An 18,865-nucleotide genomic window follows, 5' to 3' on the forward strand; every position below is an offset into this window, starting at 1 on the left:
AAGGGATGTTTTATCTGTAGGCATGAAATGGATGGCAGTCTTTCTTTTTCTGCCTTTCTCTGACAAAAATAAACACCCTTCCCTCACTTCAAGTGGCTGCTGGACTGCTTTCACCAGCTAATTGGTCCTGCCAAAGGGTCAGGGGTAGCGGTAACAGCCCAGCTTTAGTGGTAATATGTGGCTCAAATTTAAATCCTGGGTCAGTTCGGTGCTGCTGACAAGAAGCGTCCCCAACAGTGCAAACTACACTTCAGAATGAGAATATGAGACTTCCTAGGGACCACAAAAATAAAAGTATGGGGAAGAGAGGAAGTTCTAAAACTGCCCCTTTCAGTAGAGGTCTCTTGGGCAGTAGCTGCCAGGCAGAAGGCAAGAAAAAGTGGCAGTGATTAAAATCTCAAAGAAACCTACAAGAGCTTGTGTGGTGTGTCCTACAGTGTCCGTATTTATGAAATGTACAGTGGTACCTTGGTTCTTGAACTTAATCCATTCCAGGAGTCCGTTTAACTCCCAAAACTGTTCAAAAACCAAGGCACAGCTTTTGATTGACTACAGGAGCTTCCTGCACTCAATCGTAAGGTGCGGAGGACGTTCGGCTTCCGAAAAACATTCAGAAACTGGAACGCTCACTTTTGGGTTTGCGGCATTCGGGAGCCGATTTGGTCGAGTACCAAGGTGCCGCTGTACTGACAGCAGAAGGACCACCAAAGTAATGCCAGATTTATTTATTTATTTTCAAAAGAAACATTGCCTCTACTATATACTTTCAAACATTCCACAGCCATCTGACATAGATTATTTCACATTTCCAAAAATGAACAGTATTTCTGTGGGGAAGGGGCTCAGTTAAGGACACTATCCCATGCGATAGCTCCCTAAAAATCTCGCCAGATGAAAAGGAAAACAAATATTCAGTATTACTTGTGGGACTTCTTGGTGTTGGCACCATCAGGTCCTTCTCCACAGTCATAAGCCTGGATGGTGAAGGTGTGTTCCTTGTGAGCTTCACAGTCCACCGGCTCTTTGGCCCGGATCAATCCTTCGCCTGTGGCTTTGTCCAGGATCACAGCTTCGAAAGGCACCCCTGCCCCATGGATCCGGAATCCACAGATCTCACCTGGTTTGCCAGAAGTATGAAGCAGAAATAGGAAAAACGGGAATGTGAAGAAAGAGCTTATCTCAGAGGCAAATATTTCCGTTTTCCTGCTGGCCAACCATCCACCATTCCATTGCACCGCACATGCTCCCCACGTGGGCATGAGGCAGTTGCCACAGCAGAAAGTTCTGGATGCCATTAAGGTCAGCCAAGTGGACAACTACGAGATCTGAATCTGAAAGGAAATTCTACTATTCAAGACCCACTGAAATGAAGGGAAGTGCTTTTTGTGGGGTTCCCCTCAGTGGAGCTGGGAGAATACCACTTGGGATTTCCTGCCTCAGACAATCACAACATCTTAGGCCAGACCACAAAGATCCAGCTCACACAAAATGGCTGCCGAACGGGAACCATCTGAAACGGCATCCATGGGGCATCTGCTGCATCTAGCAATCCGCTTGTATGGAGTCAATTGCCATCATTTTTCCCAACACCACTGAGAAAATATTTCTGTTGGTGTTTCATTTGTTGGTAGGCTAGACTGGAAAGCCATGTATCTACAGGGGCGGACTTTGGTAATACGATGCCCTGAGCGAGCACAAAATTTGGCGCCCCCTAAATTTTTCTTATTTTCACAGTAATTATGTTTAGTACAGTTTACTCATATAAATGTAGGTATTATTACTATCACCACCATCATTTTGCAGCCCCTCCGCTTGGTGTCCTGTGAGGGGGAACCACACACATTCCCATAATTCTGGCACTGCTCCTTACCCAGACTGGGTTGCCATCCAGTGGCGTAGCGTGGGTTGTCAGCACCCGGGGCAAGGCAAGTAATTTGTGCCCCCTAACCCGTGGACTTGCGCCCCCTAACCCTAACCCCCAGATGTTGCGCCCGGTGCGGCCGGCCCCCCCTGCACCCCCCACGCTACGCCACTGTTGCCATCTGCCCATACTCTTCCTGGAGTGTGGTTATGACCCTCTGCCAGGATCATCGCAGTACACAGTCCCTCTACCAGAGACCTCCACATATGAGAAAGTGAAAGAAGCACTGGATGCCCTCCATTTCCCACTGCCAGAGAGGTTTCTTTGCCCAACCCTGACAATCCCTGCAGAGGCGGATTTAGGGGAGCACTGTCACACTGGGCGGGGTGTGCCAAATTTTGGCGTAGCACTGAAATTTGTGACCCCACTTATCCTTCTTTTGAAACTCCCTCATTTCTGCAGATCCTGCCTTTATCCATTCCAAAGGCAGCAGGATCACAGCCCTAGCAGAGGGCATTCCTCAGGAACTAAGTGCAGAAGACCCTTTAATTGAGAAGATATCTCTCCTGGGGAGATAGGACCTCAAACACACTCCCTCCTTCTCCCTGGAAGTCTGTTTCAGCCCTCAGTGGGATCCAGATCACTGTCAACCCAACACCCAAGGTGCATAGCTGTCAACATTTCCCTTTTCTTAAGGGAAATTCCCTTATTCCGAATAGGATTCCTCACAAGAAAAGGGAAAAGTTGACAGCTACACCCAGGTGGCTGCTTATTTGACTGAGGTTCTGCTGGCTAATCAAACTTTTGTCTCTGGCTTCCACAGTGCACCATCTGAGATCCTGTCTTCGGACTTCAACTGCACACCCTGTCTAATTCCTGCCAGGTCCTGCAGTCTAGCTTCAGCTGGGACTGCAGATCCTCCTCAGCCTGACCCGTGGGAAGCAGCTCCTCTGAGGACAGAAGCTCCTCAGCAGAGAAGCTCTTGCTGGTAATAGCCGGAAAACCTATTATGTGCAATGCTTACCCATGTGTGTAATTTAATTTTGATTTTATTATTGTTTTATCTAAACAATTTATATACCATTTAACTCTCAGGGACTGTTCAGCTGGTAGAGCAGGAGATTCTGAATCTCAGGGTTGGGGGTTTGAGCCCCACATTGGGCATTGCAGATGGTTGGACTTCATCATCAGAATCTTTATTTGCTTCAGCCACTAGCCGTAGCAATAAAATAAAATACAGTGTAACTGAAGATAGAGGTAAGAACTTCAACTATACAAAAAATACATTCAGGAGGTTTACAGCAATAATCAAATAATAGATCTTATTCTAATTGCCGCTGAGGAAACTTTTGCAGTTTTTGCTGTCACCTGGTTAACTTGATCTGCTAGAAGAAAGGACACAGTAGCAATGGCTGAACAACCTTGTGGTCCCTTCCAACGCTGCAATTCTATGTTGGGAGACCCTTATTCCCCCAACTCCTGAACTACAATTCTCAGAGTGGTTTAGTAACCAATCCCTCTTCACAGCAGCCCTGAAGACCAAGCTTCCTCAACCTCGGCCCTCCAGATGTTTTGAGACTACAGCTCCCATCATCCCTGACCACTGGTCCTACTAGCTAGGGATCATGGGAGTTGTAGGCCAAAAACATCTGGAGGGCTGAGGTTGAGGAAGCCTGCTGAAGACTGTATGGTCATGCTAACAATTCTCACTAAGAGCTCCCAGCACTCTTTGGGGGAAGTCATGACTGTTCGAAGTGGTATCATATCAGGCTAAAGTAGGCATAGGCAAACTTGGCCCTCCAGATGTTTTGGGACTACAACTCCCATCATCCCTAGCTAATAGGACCAGTGGTCAGGGATTATGGAAATTGCAGTCTCAAAGCATCTGGAGGGCCGAGTTTGCCTATGCCTGGTTTAAATGCATGGTGCGAATGTGGTCCTTAAGATTTCAGGAGCCATGCCTGCCCATGGAGGCAGTAAAGCCGGGAGTCAGTCGGTCATTCTGCAAGAGATTTTGCAGATGAAGCTAAACTCCTGAAACCTTGAATTTTGATCTGAGGTCTGGCAAACATGGGTGGCCGTACGCTAAACAAGTCTTGTCCTTTTCACAGCAGTACAGAAGCAGGAATAAAAATTCCCTCGCCTATAAAACTATGAAAGGTGCAAAGTCCCTGTCCTAGTTTGCCTTTCACCACCCTAGCTGCTGCTCCATAGGCAAGATTCTCCTGCTACCCTTCTGGCACTCCTTCCGCACGCAAAAGACGAGCTCTTTGAAAGCATCGAGAGAGCATAGATTGCTGCACAAGGAGCGTAGTCTGGATCCAGCCCTCAGTCTGGATCTTTTAGGGTCAAGACAGACATTGTGTTAAACACATGACTGGCTCTTGCACGCATGTAAGCTTTGGGTAAACTAACTAAGAGCCACCAGTGGGGAAAGGAAGTGGAATCCAGACGAGGCTATTAAGTGGGGACAAAGGGTTAAGTCTCCTCTCTCCCCAAGATACAATACCAGTCTGGAGCTGGCCCTCCAGCAGCTGCTATTTAGTTAAGAAACAAGAAACCATGCAAGGGTGACTCTTCGTCTTAAAGTCACATCCAGTTTGGCTCTATACAAATATATTGAAAATTTCTTATAAATCTGCCTCCACCATCCAGCCAGTGAATACAAAAGCACTTGGATAACTGACATCCACTTAAAAATAAATAAATACTACAATTGTAATTTAAACAGTGTGGATCGAATTAAATAAATTCAAAGCAAACATATGCTAGCGACTTGCAAGTTATGATGCCTTCATGCATTGTACTCAGCGCTACCACTACAAAGTCTCTCACTGCAGCTAAGGCTGCACAGAAACATTATCTAAGAATGCCGTGGTTCTGCTTTTGTACCTTCCTCCCACACGTCTTCCTCTCAGCCACATACCTGCGTAGCGCAACGGAGCATCTTTGTCCAGAGCAAAGAGCGGGGGGTTCAGCAAGACTGTGTTGTCGTTCTCCATGACGATGCCCTGATATTCAGCCTCGATCCATGGCTTGTGCTTGTTGGCTGAGGAAATTTGGGAGCGTAAAAAAGGGTGGTAGGCAGGAATAAAACCATTCAGGTATATGCACGAGTTCATGTTCATGTTTTTCCACACACCTTGCCGGCAGCCCTGCATCCTCCTTGTACCTTTCTTTTATTTATATTTTCCCAACAAATTTTTTTATTGAATTTTAATAAGAACAAACAGGTTTAAGAAATAAAGGAGGGTTTTTTTTCCCCCTTTAAAAAAAGGTCAAGTTGTCACAATTGCCAAGTATAGGATACAGCTATAAGCTGTGTCTTTTTTAAAAAAATGTTTAGGGGTACTCTCATTTTGACTCAGGAAAATCACCATTTTATAGTTCAAATCGGAGGAAATAAATACAGTAAATGGATGTTTAGGGGTATGCATATCCCTGCGTCTCTGCAGAAAAAAAGCACTGGATATATGATTTACTGAGTCAATAATAAAATGCACCAGGATGTGTGCTCTTTAATTACAAAGGGCTCCATGATCTAAATCAGAACAACTGCAAATTTTTATTTCAAAAAGGAAGATAAAAAAATAGCCTTGGACTGTAGTAAATCCAGACAGTCACATAGTCCTGTAGTACCCTACGTTTCTGAGCCACAGCTTTTGTATATAAAATAAGATGAGACCAAATGGCAGAGAAGCTATCTCAAGCAATTTGTCCCCTGGACACTTCTAGCTTAATGCAGGATTTTTTTCAATAAAGATTTTCCAAGTCTTTTCCTTAGGATACAGTTCTACTTTTCACAAAATTAGAGAAAATACTTAAGGGGAACCCAATACCTCCCCCCCCCACAAAAATAAATACAAAAATCAGCTTAGGTTATGAATGGCTGGGAGTGCAATCCCATCTATATTAAACGTAATATGTTCCACTGAAACAGTTTGACTTACTTCTGAGAAAACAAGGATGGGATTGGGATGAGCATTCCGTTGAAAGCAACGGGATGCAAATTAATTGCAAATGAAGATATAACTAGCTTTAATTGGATTTAGGGACTCGGGATTAAGGTCGGCACATTCAGCAGTTGGCTGATCAAATATTGTTAAATATTTCCAAGAATGCCACTGTCTGGATCCTTGCTGTTTTTAGTTTATCATAGTGTCAAGTGCGCAGATAGCTCAGATAGTTAGAGCATGATGCTGGTAATGCCAAGTTGCAGGTTTGATCCTCAACCCGAGGGGATAGCTGTATATTCCAGCATTGTACGGGGTTGGACTTGATGTTCCTCAGGGTCCCTTCCAACTCGACAAATCTATGATTCTACGTGTTAGCAAGGTCCCCTCGCCCTGCAGCAGTCAGAGGCAAACTGAGAGGCATAGCACAGCTTCTTCCAATGGCTGCCTGCCATGCTTGCGGTGTCTCCAAGCAGGGACACATTTCATCAATGGCCAAAGTGCCGAACTAGGACCTGCGAGTCCAGGATTCAAATCCCCACTTGGCCATGAAGATCATTGGGTGACCTTGGGCCGGTCACTGCCTCTCAGCCTAACTTACCTCACAGGGTTGTTGTGGGGAGAAGAAGAAGAGTTTGGATTTGATATCCCGCTTTATCACTACCCGAAGGAGTCTCAAAGCAGCTAACATTCTCCTTCTTTCCCTTCCTCCCCCACAACAAACACTCTGTGAGGTGAGTGAGGCTAAGAGACTTCAGAGAAGTGTGACTGGCCCAAGGTCACCCAGCAGCTGCAGGTGGAGGAGCGGGGAATCGAACCCAGTTCACCAGATTACGAGACTACTGCTCTTAACCACTACACCACACTGGCTCTCTATGTGCACCACTTTGAGCTCCTTGGTTCCCCAGATGTTGTTGAACTACAACTCCCATCACCACTAGCTAGCAATGCCAGAGCTCAGGGATGATGGGGGTTGTAGTCCAACAACATCTGGGGACCCGCAGGTTGAGAACCACTGCCTTAGAGGGAAAAAGTGGGAGATAAATGTGATAGATAGATAGATAGATAGATAGATAGATAGATAGATAGATAGACAGACAGACAGATAGATGATAGATAGATATAGATAGATATAGATAGATGACATTGCCAAAGGGGCTGAGTGGCCTTGACGCTCCCTAGGATGAAGCTGAGCCAATCACGAACTCTCAGCCTGACCTACTTAACAGGGTTGTTGTGAGAATAAACCTTGGTGGAGAGTTATGCATGTTGCCCTGAGCTCCTTGCACAAAGGGTAAAATAAAATATGTAATAAAAATAAATAATTCGCAGCATTATTATTTTTTACATTAACAACATTATTTTACAAAAGCAAGGGTCTGTTTTTGGAATTTTTTAAAAAGTGATTATTAATGTCAGTATCAAACCTACTGGTTGGTTCTATATTGTTGTCATAATGTCAAAAGCTTTAGAAACAGTTGATCATGATTTGTCAATATTTGACCGGGCAGTTCCTCAACCTTTCTCAGCAGCTAGACAATGTTTTTTGTTTGTTTAATCCTTTTATTTCTATATACGCACACAAATCAACAATACCAACAACATTCTGCCCAGAAAGATCCTTACTCAAAGCATCTCACGATGTAACATAATAATAATAATAATAAAGTATCCTGAAATCTCATAAATCTCATGGTTTGACATTTATTTGATGGGGTTGTGAATGTGGAAGCTGGGGAATTTTAGCCCTGAATTCAGAGAAAATGATTGCGGAACGACAGAAAGCTATCTATAAAAAAACCCCGAAACCCATCTGTTTGCTTTGACACAATAAGAAGCTTAAAAATAGAACCTTCGACAACTCTCTAGCAGGCGCAAATAATCACTGTCATTCTAGGCAGTGCTATCGATACATTTCACATGCAACCAATAATTTCATAAGCAGACCGTCAGATCCCCACCTGCAAGGACCTTACAACTTCTGTGTTTCAACAGCAGACAACAGGATAGAAGGAAAAGCCAGAGTAACATTGAGGGAAGGGTGTGTGAGAGCAAATGCAGTCGCCCTTAGCTTGTTTTGATTGGAAATGAGGACTAAAGGGTTATGCCTAAGACCCCCAAGGAGAAAAGCAGGTTTTCATCATTCACGTCTGAGGCCTTAAGGCACTCCCTTGAAATAGCCTCAGCTCAGCTTTCTCCATGCATCACCCACCCCGTCCCAATAACCCTTGCTCTGCCCTGGCATGTACCATATTCCCCTTGGCCCCTCCTTGTTGCCCAAAGCGCTAATCCCGTTGGCTGGATCCGGTCCAGACTCAACATTGAGGCAGCAGCCGGCAGGAGGCTCTGAAAAATGTCACAGGCCCAGAAATAGCAAATTAATCTTTATCACACAACCTCCAGGGCAGGGAAAACAAGAGGAAGGTGGGGGTGAAGAGAGAATGCAAAGAAAGGGAAAATTGCTATAAATTAACACGCTCCCTCCCCACCAACCAATCCCTGATAAAATTGGGTCTCTGGGATTAGATCACAATGGCCTAGTTGCGACCCCCATCTCACCCAGCTCATCCCTCATGGAGGCAACAGGGCTCTGTCCATTCACAACTGAGCAACGCTAAAGCCCTTGGGAAGATATTCAGAATATTCAGATATTCACGCTGGAGCAAAACGTGGATTTGCATCAGCCTGTCTCTCCACTGATATAGGGGAATCTACAAGATGTCCTCCTCATCCCAGTGTTGTTCAGACCTTTCCCTATTTAAATGTGGGGGTTTTCAATCCCAGTTGGAAAAACCTGCATTTCAAGGTGGAAATGTCCGGAACATCACAGGGAAGGGGTCCACAGTTTGTTTCCAGTATGGACAAGCCCAACGTCTCAAAGGCATCTACCTTTAGGGAATTTCCATAGTTCCTGCAGTGAACCACCTCATAGCCTTAGGGTGTGAAACTGGCATTAGTGGTGACCCTAATACTCTGGGTTTTTATTCAGGGCCAGCCCTGCCATTAGACAAAATGCGGCAACCGCCTCAGGCTGCAGATGCTGGAGGGCCAGCACATCTCTAAGCTAGCCAACTGCCCCCAAGGTGTGGTGGGAAAATACAGTTCTCTTGCCAGTGTTGAAATCAGATTCTGCTGCTCTGCTACTTGGACATGGGGGGGGGCATCGTTTTGTCCTTCACCTCAGGCAGTGAAAGTTCACGGGTCAACCCTAGGCCCATTTATGCTTGCTGAGGATTTCCACAAGGGTGCCTCAGAAGGATGCCATTTTGAGACATTGATTCAGAAAAAAGAATTTTGCCTCTTTTCCAGAGTGGGGGGCTGATACGCCTGACCCACTGGACACAATCCAGTGATAAATTCATCTGCTTAAACCTCCCTGAAATGAAGAGTTGTTGCCGCACTAAAGCATGAAACTTATGAAGGTGATCTTCCTGGCAGAGTGGAGTCGGTGTTAATTAGCGGAGCTTTATTACTCTCTCTTTATTTTAATCTAGTCTATTTCTTCTTCTTCTTTTTCCTCTCTCTTTCTATTTTTCCTGCTTTTCTTTCTCTCTCCTCCTGTGTTTCTGTTGTATTTAGATCAATATTTTAGTTTTGGACAAAAATATATATATATTTGATACTAAGTTTTGCATTTTTCTTTATAAATCCTAATAAAATGTATTCAAAGAAAGAAAGAAGATGCCATTTGGATTTTCCAACAAAACGTCTTAGGCCAGTCCACACGCCAGGCATCAAGGCCATCCTTACGTTAGAGAGCTATCTATGTGACCTCCAAGCCAGATGCTGTATCTACAGCTGCTACCATTTGTGCAATGACCACAGCACTCAAAAATGCACCACCAGAGTAACAAAAAGGGGTGCAGACATGCACACAGCTGCCATGTGGAGCAAGCAGTCCATGTAAACAGAGCCAGGACCTGAGTGTGGTCCAGATGCAAGTCCACTGATGGCTCCGTATCTCCTGAGGGTCTCCCATGGGGCACTGCCTGCAAGTGAAAACCAGTCTATGGGTCCATGCCAATTCCAGGGGTGCTGAGCAGGGTGGAGAGAAGAATAGACAGGAGAAAATCCACTCTGTCATAATAACACCTGAACTGGAGAGCTCCAGTGAACATGATTTGCCGTGTGTTCAAGACAAGAACACCCTTCCTTACAGAATTCATTACAAGATGTGGTGTGGTGACAGCCATTAGCTTTGATGACCGGATCGGCCCTACCATAAGGCTGAGGGAGGCAGCTGCCTCAGGCAGCAGATGCTGGGGGTGTGGTGGATGCCAGCAAGGTGTTGGGACGACAGATCTCTGCGCGCCAGAGACCTAGCAAGCCAGCCTGCTGCTCTCAGGTATGACAGAAGCTGCTGCCGCATCACCAGTGTCGGAGCAAGAGTCAGTTGCCTGTCCAGTTTTGTTACATGGAACCAAAGGAGGGGAGAGCCATATAGTCCTTTGCCTCAGGCAGCAAAATGTATTGGGACAGCCCTGTTTGACAGCTTTTGAACAGCCTGGGACAGAGGTGCCATCTTCTCAAGTTGATTGAGGGGGCCATACATGATGTCCTGATGTTGCGTGTGATGTGGACATCACAAGGACACCCTCTGAATACTGAGGGGCCCTGGCCTCCTCAAAAAATAACAACCATGGAGGGGACTGCCCCTAGGAGCCCCTGCATATGGCATTGGACAAATTCAGTAGGATAAGGTTAGGTCTATCACATCACTGGTGATGGTAGCTTTGAGTGTGCCTTTGAGTACCAGATGCTGAGGGCAAAACACACAAGAGGGAGGGAGGGAGAGGGAGAGGGAGAGAGGGAGAGAGAGAGAGAGAGAGAGAGAGAGAGAGAGAGAGAGAGAGAGGCGCTATCACTATGCTCTGTTTGGGAGCTGCTGACTAGGCTCTACTCCCAACAATGGGAAATAAATAGACTCTAGAGGCATCCTGTTCGCCATTGCTGGACTTGTATGGTCTTGATCCAGCAAGGCAGTTCTTTTGCGCTTATATTCTCGTGCATGTCTAGCATTCAATACCAGAAGGCGCTATTGAAAAAAATGCCTTGAAAAACTGCCTTTGGGGACTACGGAGCTTTGGTGGGTGTTGTTATCGTCCCCCAGTGGAACAGCAGCCTGCAACTCTGAGGAAGAATAGATGTGCAAAACCTGGGAAGGAATGGGGGCAGGGGCAGACTGGGGGTTTGGAGAATGGGGGAGGAAGCCACAGAGGGTCTGCAAGGTAGGATATTCATCTCACCAAATTGATTTCAAGGTTGTCATACTTAAAATCCCAGCAGAACATCTACTACAGTATTTCCCCTTTCTTGCTGGTATGCTATTTCTTGCTTGTGTGACTTGCCACAATCCTGCATACCCTATAACGCACTCATTCCAATCTCCCTGTTCTGAGTCCCCATATATTGCCCCTTGCCGCCACCCCACCAATGGAAAACAGGAATTTGCTGCTGGGCAAGATACCCCTGTTGCTGGGGTAACAAGCAAGGTAGCAGAGGAATAAATCCTTTACTTTTCCCGTCTGCCACTTGAAGAGCCCTTGATGATTTCTTCAGAAGAGGCTCCCCCCCCCTTTCCTTTTCCAGTTGGTGACTTGGGCGGATTCTGAACCTCCCTGAGAAATTCCAATGAAGAGGCCAAGCCAGGCACCAAAGGCTGCATTGTGTGCTCAGAATCGGGTATCAGGGAGAGCAAGAATATCTATTCCACTTGATCTGCAAAACCAACAGGCATGCTGAATCCCAATGCTGCTGCAGAGCTCCCCCCACCTTCCTCTTTCACACACACACACACAAGGTTTGAGGCAGGAGAGCAGTGGAAACAGAAGTCTCCTTCGCACTCTCCATCCTTCCTTCTGCTGCAGGCGATGGCAAAGAATCTCCTTCATCCCACCCGCAAATGTTTAGGTTCTGCCTTTTCCCCTTTCCTGAGTTTCGCACACCTTTCTACCCCCCAAGGAGACTTTCTCTCGTGCTGCTGGTGCCCACGACCACAGATCTTGCAATCCCTCTCCCTCTTTCTCACACACACAAATGCGCGTGTGCGTGTTTCCAGGGTCCGTGCCTCGAATGCTGAAGCTGTTGCACCGTGTTCTGCAGCTCCCCGTTTAGCTCTGCAGCTCCCGCCCCCCCCCCCGCTCTCTCTCCCCACCCTCCTCAAATAGATTATAGATTTCTCCATAATTAATCCGACAGACAGGCGAACAAACTAGGACCTAAGGCTGTGAAGAGGCAACCCGGGGAGAGATGGGGAGGCTGGCTTGGGTGCTGAACAGAGAAGCAGGGGAGGCGCATCCATCGGGGCGATGGGCAAACAGCCACAGAAGAGGGGGCAGCTGAAGAAGAAGCCCCATCGCGTTTTGAATCGATACGGGCTGGAAAACATGGGCTGGGCGTGTGCCAACGGAGAGGCAAGGGAAGGAGGGAGGTGGGTGGGTGGCAGATAAACAGGAGATGCGCACAAGTGGGGGCAGCAGGAAAGGACTTGAAGCTGCAGGGGGAGCGAGCAGGTGGGAAGACGGAGAGCCAGCAGCGGCGAAGGGGCGATGGCTGGCTGGGCTGGGCCCCGAGAGGGCGGCGAGGGGAGCCTCTGTAGTTGGTGCCCAGCTCCGTCTCTGCACACATACACACACACACACCCACCCCCGCAGCCCCAGGGATGGACGGATGGAAGTGGAGCCAGCGTAACAGCTGCGCGCCCGGTCGGACCAGATGGCTGGCTAGGATCGGGGAGGCGCGGGCGGAGGGCGCAAACCACCCACCCACCCACCCGCCTGCCTGCCCTCTTCCTCCTCCTTGGGGAGCCCTGGCACTTGCTGGCCCGCCGTCGAGGAGCTTCCCCGCTCCCACGCCCTCTCTCTCGCGCTCACCTTTGTTGCCGAGGGCGCAGGCGAGGACGAGCAGGACCAGGGGGAGCGCGGCCAGGGGCTGCCCCCTGCCCATCTTGGACGACCACCCCAGCGGGACGCGCGCTCCGGCCGCTGGCAGAGGGGGCTTCGCGGTCGCCTGGCGCCTGCTCCCACCCCACCTCCAGGCGCCGGCTGTCCAGGAGGCGCTCGCTTGGCAGGGGGACCGAGCGCAGGCTGGAGACCGAGGACAGCTCCGGCTCGCTGCTTGGCGCTGCCTTCACTGCCCAGCCCAGCCCAGCCAGCCCAGCCCCTGTACTGCAGCATGATGTCAGCAGCGCCCGACGCTGATTGATGGGCGCTAGCAGCCAATGCGAGGGGCTCCGGAGCCAGGTGCTGCAGGAGAGGGAGGGGACCAAGGTTGGGCGGGGGGCGAAGGGGGAGGGTCCCGGGTTTTTTTCTCCCTGGGGAATCAGGGAGGCGGGTTCCTGCGCGCGCGCCGCGGGCTGTCGAGGCTGCTGGGCTGGGAACTTTAGAAGGGACTTTGGTCGAGTTGGGGCGTCCTAGCTCATCCTCCCCGGTTTCTCCGCTCCATAGTTGGCACTGAGCTGCGGAGAGAGAAAGCGGCCTACAAATAGCTTGCGTTATTTATTAAATTTGTACTTGCCAACAAAGGTCCGTATAGTTCAAGCTATGGTTTTCCCAGTAGGGATGTATGGAAGTGAGAGCTGGACCATAAAGAAGGCTGATGGCCGAAGAATGGATGCTTTTGAATTCTGGTGCTGGAGGAGACTCTTGAGAGTCCCATGGGCTGCAAGAAGATCAAACCTCTCCATTCTTAAGGAAATCCGCCCTGAGTGCTCACTGGAAGGACAGATCCTGAAGCTGAGGCTCCAAGACTTTGGCCACCTCATGAGAAGAGAAGACTCCCTGGAAAAGACCCTGATGTTGGGAAAGATGGAGGGCACAAGGAAAAGGGGACGACAGAGGACGAGATGCTTGGACAGTGTTCTCAAAGGTACCAGCATGAGTTTGACCCAACTGCGGGAGGCAGGGGAAGACAGGAGTGCCTGGCGTGCTCTGGTCCAGGGGGTCACGAGGAGTCGGACACGACTAAACAACAACAACATGCCACCCTTCATCTGTAGAACTCAGGGCGGTTCACAACTTGAAAATAGAAGGCGGGAAAACACAGAATGCGTAATAAAGACAAGAAACAACAACAAAATAAACCAATTACCCCCTCCTACCACAAAACACATTTAAAAGTACATAGGATAGTGGTTCCCAAAGGATGGCAAGTGTGGCAAGGGCAATCAAAGAAACATTTGAACATTTCGGTGTAGTATAGAATAGGATCCAAATAATTTTTCTTGGAAATACAACCAAAAACAGCAGCCACACCTCTCTTCAAGAGTATTAGCTATTCTTCTACAATATTCTCTGACAAACATGAAACATCAGAAAAGGGAAAGACTTATTGGTGTCAATGAGGAGATGAGAGTTTGTCTCAAGTCAGACCTCATATAAATGAGACTGTTGTTGTTGTTGTTGTAGAGCAAACCAGGCCCTCCTGTCTTCCCCTGCCTCCCACAGTTTGGTCAAACTCATGCTGGTACCTTCGAGAACACTGTCCCACCATCTCATCCTCTGTCGTCCCCTTCTCCTTGGGCCCTCCATCTTTCCCAACATCAGGGTCTTTTCCAGGGAGTCTTCTCTTCTCATGAGGTGGCCAAAGTCTTGGAGCCTCAGCTTCACGATCTGTCCTTCCAGTGAGCACTCAGGGCTGATTTCCTTCAGAATGGAGAGGTTTGATCTTCTTGCAGTCCATGGGACTCTCAAGAGTCTCCTCCAGCACCAGAATTCAAAAGCATCCATTCTTCGGCGATCGGCCTTCTTTATGGTCCAGCTCTCACTTCCATACATCACTACTGAGAAAACCATAGCTTTAACTATACGGACCTTTGTTGACAAGGTGATGTCTCTGCTTTTTAAGATGCTGTCTAGGTTTGTCATTGCTTTTCTCCCAAGAAGCAGGTGTCTTTTAATTTCGTGGCTGCTGTCACCATGGAGCCCAAGAAAGTAAAATCTCTCACTGCCTCCATTTCTTCCCCTTCTATTTGTCAGGAGGTGATGGGCCCAGTGGCCATGATCTTCGTTTTTTTGATGTTGAGCTTCAGACCATATTTTGTGCTCTCTTCTTTCACCCTCAATAAAAGGTTCTTTAATTCCTCCTCACTTTCTGCCATCAAGGTTGTGTCATCTGCATATCTGAGGTTGCTGATATTTCTTCCGGCAATCTTACTTCCGGCTAGGGATTCATCCAGCCCAGCCTTTCGCATGATGAATTCTGCATATAAGTTAAATAAGCAGGGAGACAATATACAGTCTTGTCATACTCCTTTCCCAATACCCGGCAAAAGCAAGCTCACACCTCTCATGGAGTTTGTATACATACTCAAAGTACATATGGAAGAGCCTTGTTCATAATTATATTTTGGGGATGACTCTTGTCCTTATGTAGCTGCATTGCTTTATACTTTATACTTTCTGGGTGCCCCGTGATCATATTATAAAGTAGTTGTGTTCTATGTTATAAATCAAGCACTGCTAGAAGTTGTTTCTTTTTTTGTTTTCCAACGTCTTTCTTATCAAAAAATGCATTTAGTATGGCGTGAGCAAATTTTTATTCTAAAATTTTGGCCTGGAAGGAAAAGTTTGAGAACCACTGATATAGGATGTTAGTCGTGTAGTTGTATGCCAGAGGCAAGGCACTATTGGAAGCAGGACACTTCCTGGGCTGGAGAACACCTGGTCTTCCCATGATGAGGTTCACACAGTTGCTTGTGTTTCTGCCACACTTATTTAGGGTAGGGGCAGAGCATCTTGGCATCCTGAGAGGCAAATTGGCCACACCATATTCATTCAGTGCTGGCAAATGTGCTATGTGCTGTATAGAACACAGGGCTGGTTCACATGTGTAGGTACGTGGTACAATCTTTCACTGGCCCAACACACAGCACTTGATTTCTCTAGGGTGACAGTATGAGCTGCCTCCACTAGAGAAACCTTTTTGGGATTCGTGTGATGCAAAGGGTCTGATCTACTGTGAAACTTATGAATCTTAAGCTTCAGGGACCCTAATCTCAGAGGGGTGCCCACTTTAGTCCACATTGGTTTAAAATGTTGGGTCTAGTAGACCCAATATAAGTCACACGACTCGAAAACTATAAGGCATAGCAAATTTTTGTTCACACCAATAACTTCGATAAGTGAGATAATCCAGTACAGCAATCTTAATCAAAAATCTGAGATGTAGGTGTTAACAATAATAATAATATCATCATCGTCGTCGTCGTCATCATCATCATAAAAAATGTGGTGATCTGTCATGGAGCAACCCCATTGAAGAAGATAACAGTGGTTTCCCAGAACTCGTTGCTAGTTGCAAAGCACCAGTTCAAGCTTCAGAGCCCCCCAAAATGTAGGTCTGCCACTGGTGTGACATCAGGTAAAAAGGTAAAGGTAAAGGACCCCAGACAGTTACAGGTAAATCTAGTCAAAGGCAACTATGGAGGCTGAAAGAGTCAGCATTTGTTCACAGACAGCTTTCCGGGTCATGTGGCCAGCATGACTAAACTGCAATGGAACACTGTGACAGAAACCAGAGTGCACAGAAATGCCATTTACCTTCCCACCACAGTGGTACCTATTTATCTACTTGCACTGGCATGCTTTCAAACTGCTAGGTTGGTAGGAGCTGGGACAGAGCAACGGGAGCTCACCCCGTTGCAGGGATTTGAACCGCCGATCTTCTGACTGGCAAGCCCAAGAGGCTCAGTTGTTTAGACAACAGTGCCACCCACGTCATCAGGTGGGATGTAAACCCCTGCCTGGCACTTGATCTCTGGTGAATCGTTCACATATGAAAGTCGCCACATAGGATCATAGAATGTAGAGTTGGAAGGGACCATGAGAGTAACCTATGATATATGACAGCCACTGTGGTGTAGTGGTTAAGAGCGGTAGTCTCGTAAACTGGTGAACCAGGTTCGCTTCCCCGCTCCTCCACATGCAGCTTGGGCCAGTCAGACTTCTCTGAAGTCTCTCAGCCCCACTCACCTCACAGAGTGTTTGTTGTGGGGGAGGAAGGGAAAGGAGAATGTTAGCCGCTTTGAGACTCCTTCGGATAGTGATAAAGCGGGATATCAAATCCAAACTCTTCTTCATCTGCCATCACAAAGTGATGGACATGTGTGTGAATCAGCCCATAGATATTGCAGGGTCCCAAAGTAGAGGTGGTTTTAGGGTAGCATGACTGGTTCAGCCGCATTGGACGACCAGCACTGTAGGGGGCACCACAACAATGATGTAGAATGGAGCGTGAGAGGTAGGCGGCGCCAAATTTTAGCATTGCATGGGATGCTGCTGAAATTTGAGAGCCCAAAGTTCACCACTGATGAACAGCAGTTCACACATCTGCAATGTATGATAACTTGAATGACAGTGAGTGAGCTAGAGTTCACTGACATTTAATGTGAGCCTCCTGCCTCTCCATTAATTCTCTACTCCCCATGTGGCAGTCTCCTCCAAATCACTGCCTTTCCACACTTTCCTCTCTCACTATCTAGATTCTCTCATACCTTCTCCTCTTCAGAGGCATGATAAAAATCCAGACTGAGGAACATGGGCGTAGCCGGGGGGGGCAGCCGTCCCCCCCCATCAAGTAAACCTATAGAAATATTTAACTAACTGACCAATCACGTCGGTTCTGCCTCCCCTAACAAAGTCCTGCCTCCACCAACAAAAATCCTGGCTATGCCCAGGCCGTGATCTGAATGTCCTATGGATAACAAAGAATGAATGGAAGTACAAGATGAGGCCTAAATCATTGCATAATATTGAAAATGGTGGTGTTCTGCAGTGACTCATTCACACTTACAGCCATCAAGTCAACTGAATTTGCATGTGTGAATGAGCCTGAAGAACATGCCAGACTGACAAATGGGGGGTGGGTGGGAGAAGAAGAGAAGAGTTTGGATTTGATATCCTGCTTTATCACTACCCGAAGGAGTCTCAAAGCGGCTAACAATCTCCTTTTCCCTTCCTCCCCCACAACAAACACTCTGTGAGGTGAGTGGGGCTGAGAGACTTCAGAGAAGTGTGACTAGCCCAAGGTCACCCAGCAGCTGCATGTGGAGGAGCGGAGACGCGAACCCAGTTCCCCAGATTACGAGACTACCACTCTTAACCACTACACCACACTGGCTCTCCATGGCATAGGAGGCAGAAGGAAGAAGGTACAAAGGCAATCCATGCTTTGTATACATATATGAGCTGGTAAAGTGGAATGGCCAACCCTCCTCCAGCTGCAAACTCAGGAGGCTAAGCAAGCTGCTGTCTTTCAGCCTCCCATCTGCAATATGGACATCATAACAGCACTGGCCTGCTTTATTTATTTACTTTATTGCTTATTTCCTAAAAGTTATATGCTGTTTGATTGTAGAGGGGGAAACCCTCAAAGCAGTTTACAAAAAAGCATGAATAATAGGGATTACTGAACTAGTGGAGAATGTAAAGCTAAAGGTAAAGGACCACTGGATGGTTAAGTCCAGTCAAAGACAACGATGGGGTTGCAGCACTCATCCCGCTTACAGGCCAGTTTGTCCACAGAGAGTTTTCCAGATCATGTGGCCAGCATGACTAAACCGCTACTGGCACACGGAGGACTGTGACGAGAGCAAGAGCACACGGAGACACTGTTTACCTTCCTGCCGCAGCGGTACCTATTTACTTGCACTGGCGTGTTTTTGAACTGCTAGGTTGGCAGGAGCTGGGACAGAGCAACAGGAGCTCACCCCATTGCAGGGATTCGAATCGCCAACCTTCCGATCAGCAAACCCAAGAGGCTCAGTGGTTTAGTTTAGTGGTTTAGGGGTGTTAGGGGAGGGGCAGTATATCTCTGGTGGTAGACATGTTGTGCTCCTTCTGGGGCAGTTTGTCCACCTTTGGTTCCCACCTTGCACTCAGCTCTCACCTGTGGCTCCTAGAAGCTGTCGGCATGCAACAGCAGCCACACCCCAGGAATGGCTTCCACCAGCTGGCTAAACCAGGTGAGGGTAGCTGGTGAGTTAGGGACTTCCCCTGCATGCAAAGACAGGCTCTGGCGGATTGAGCAGATGGGACCAATAGTGGGTCCAAGA

General features: G+C 47.6%; 1 protein-coding gene and 1 long non-coding RNA gene across 2 annotated transcripts in view; both read right to left on the minus strand.

Moving 5' to 3' along the window:
* Positions 1-12,965, minus strand: part of CLSTN3 (calsyntenin 3) — a 33,319-nt gene extending 20,354 nt beyond the window's left edge. Inside the window, exons 1-3 of the mRNA XM_079960239.1 lie at positions 12,687-12,965; positions 4,788-4,910; positions 922-1,117 (exon numbers count right to left, since the gene is read on the minus strand). Of these exons, the coding sequence (XP_079816365.1) occupies positions 922-1,117; positions 4,788-4,910; positions 12,687-12,759 (392 nt within the window). The 5' untranslated portion in view covers positions 12,760-12,965. The remainder of the gene's footprint in view (positions 1-921; positions 1,118-4,787; positions 4,911-12,686) is intronic.
* The window catches only part of LOC307206904, a 181,790-nt gene that overhangs the window by 119,373 nt on the left and 43,552 nt on the right, over positions 1-18,865 (minus strand). The window lies entirely within an intron of this gene.

The sequence above is a fragment of the Podarcis cretensis genome, assembly GCF_951804945.1.
Source record: "Podarcis cretensis genome assembly, chromosome: 17".
Taxonomy (NCBI): domain Eukaryota; kingdom Metazoa; phylum Chordata; class Lepidosauria; order Squamata; family Lacertidae; genus Podarcis; species Podarcis cretensis.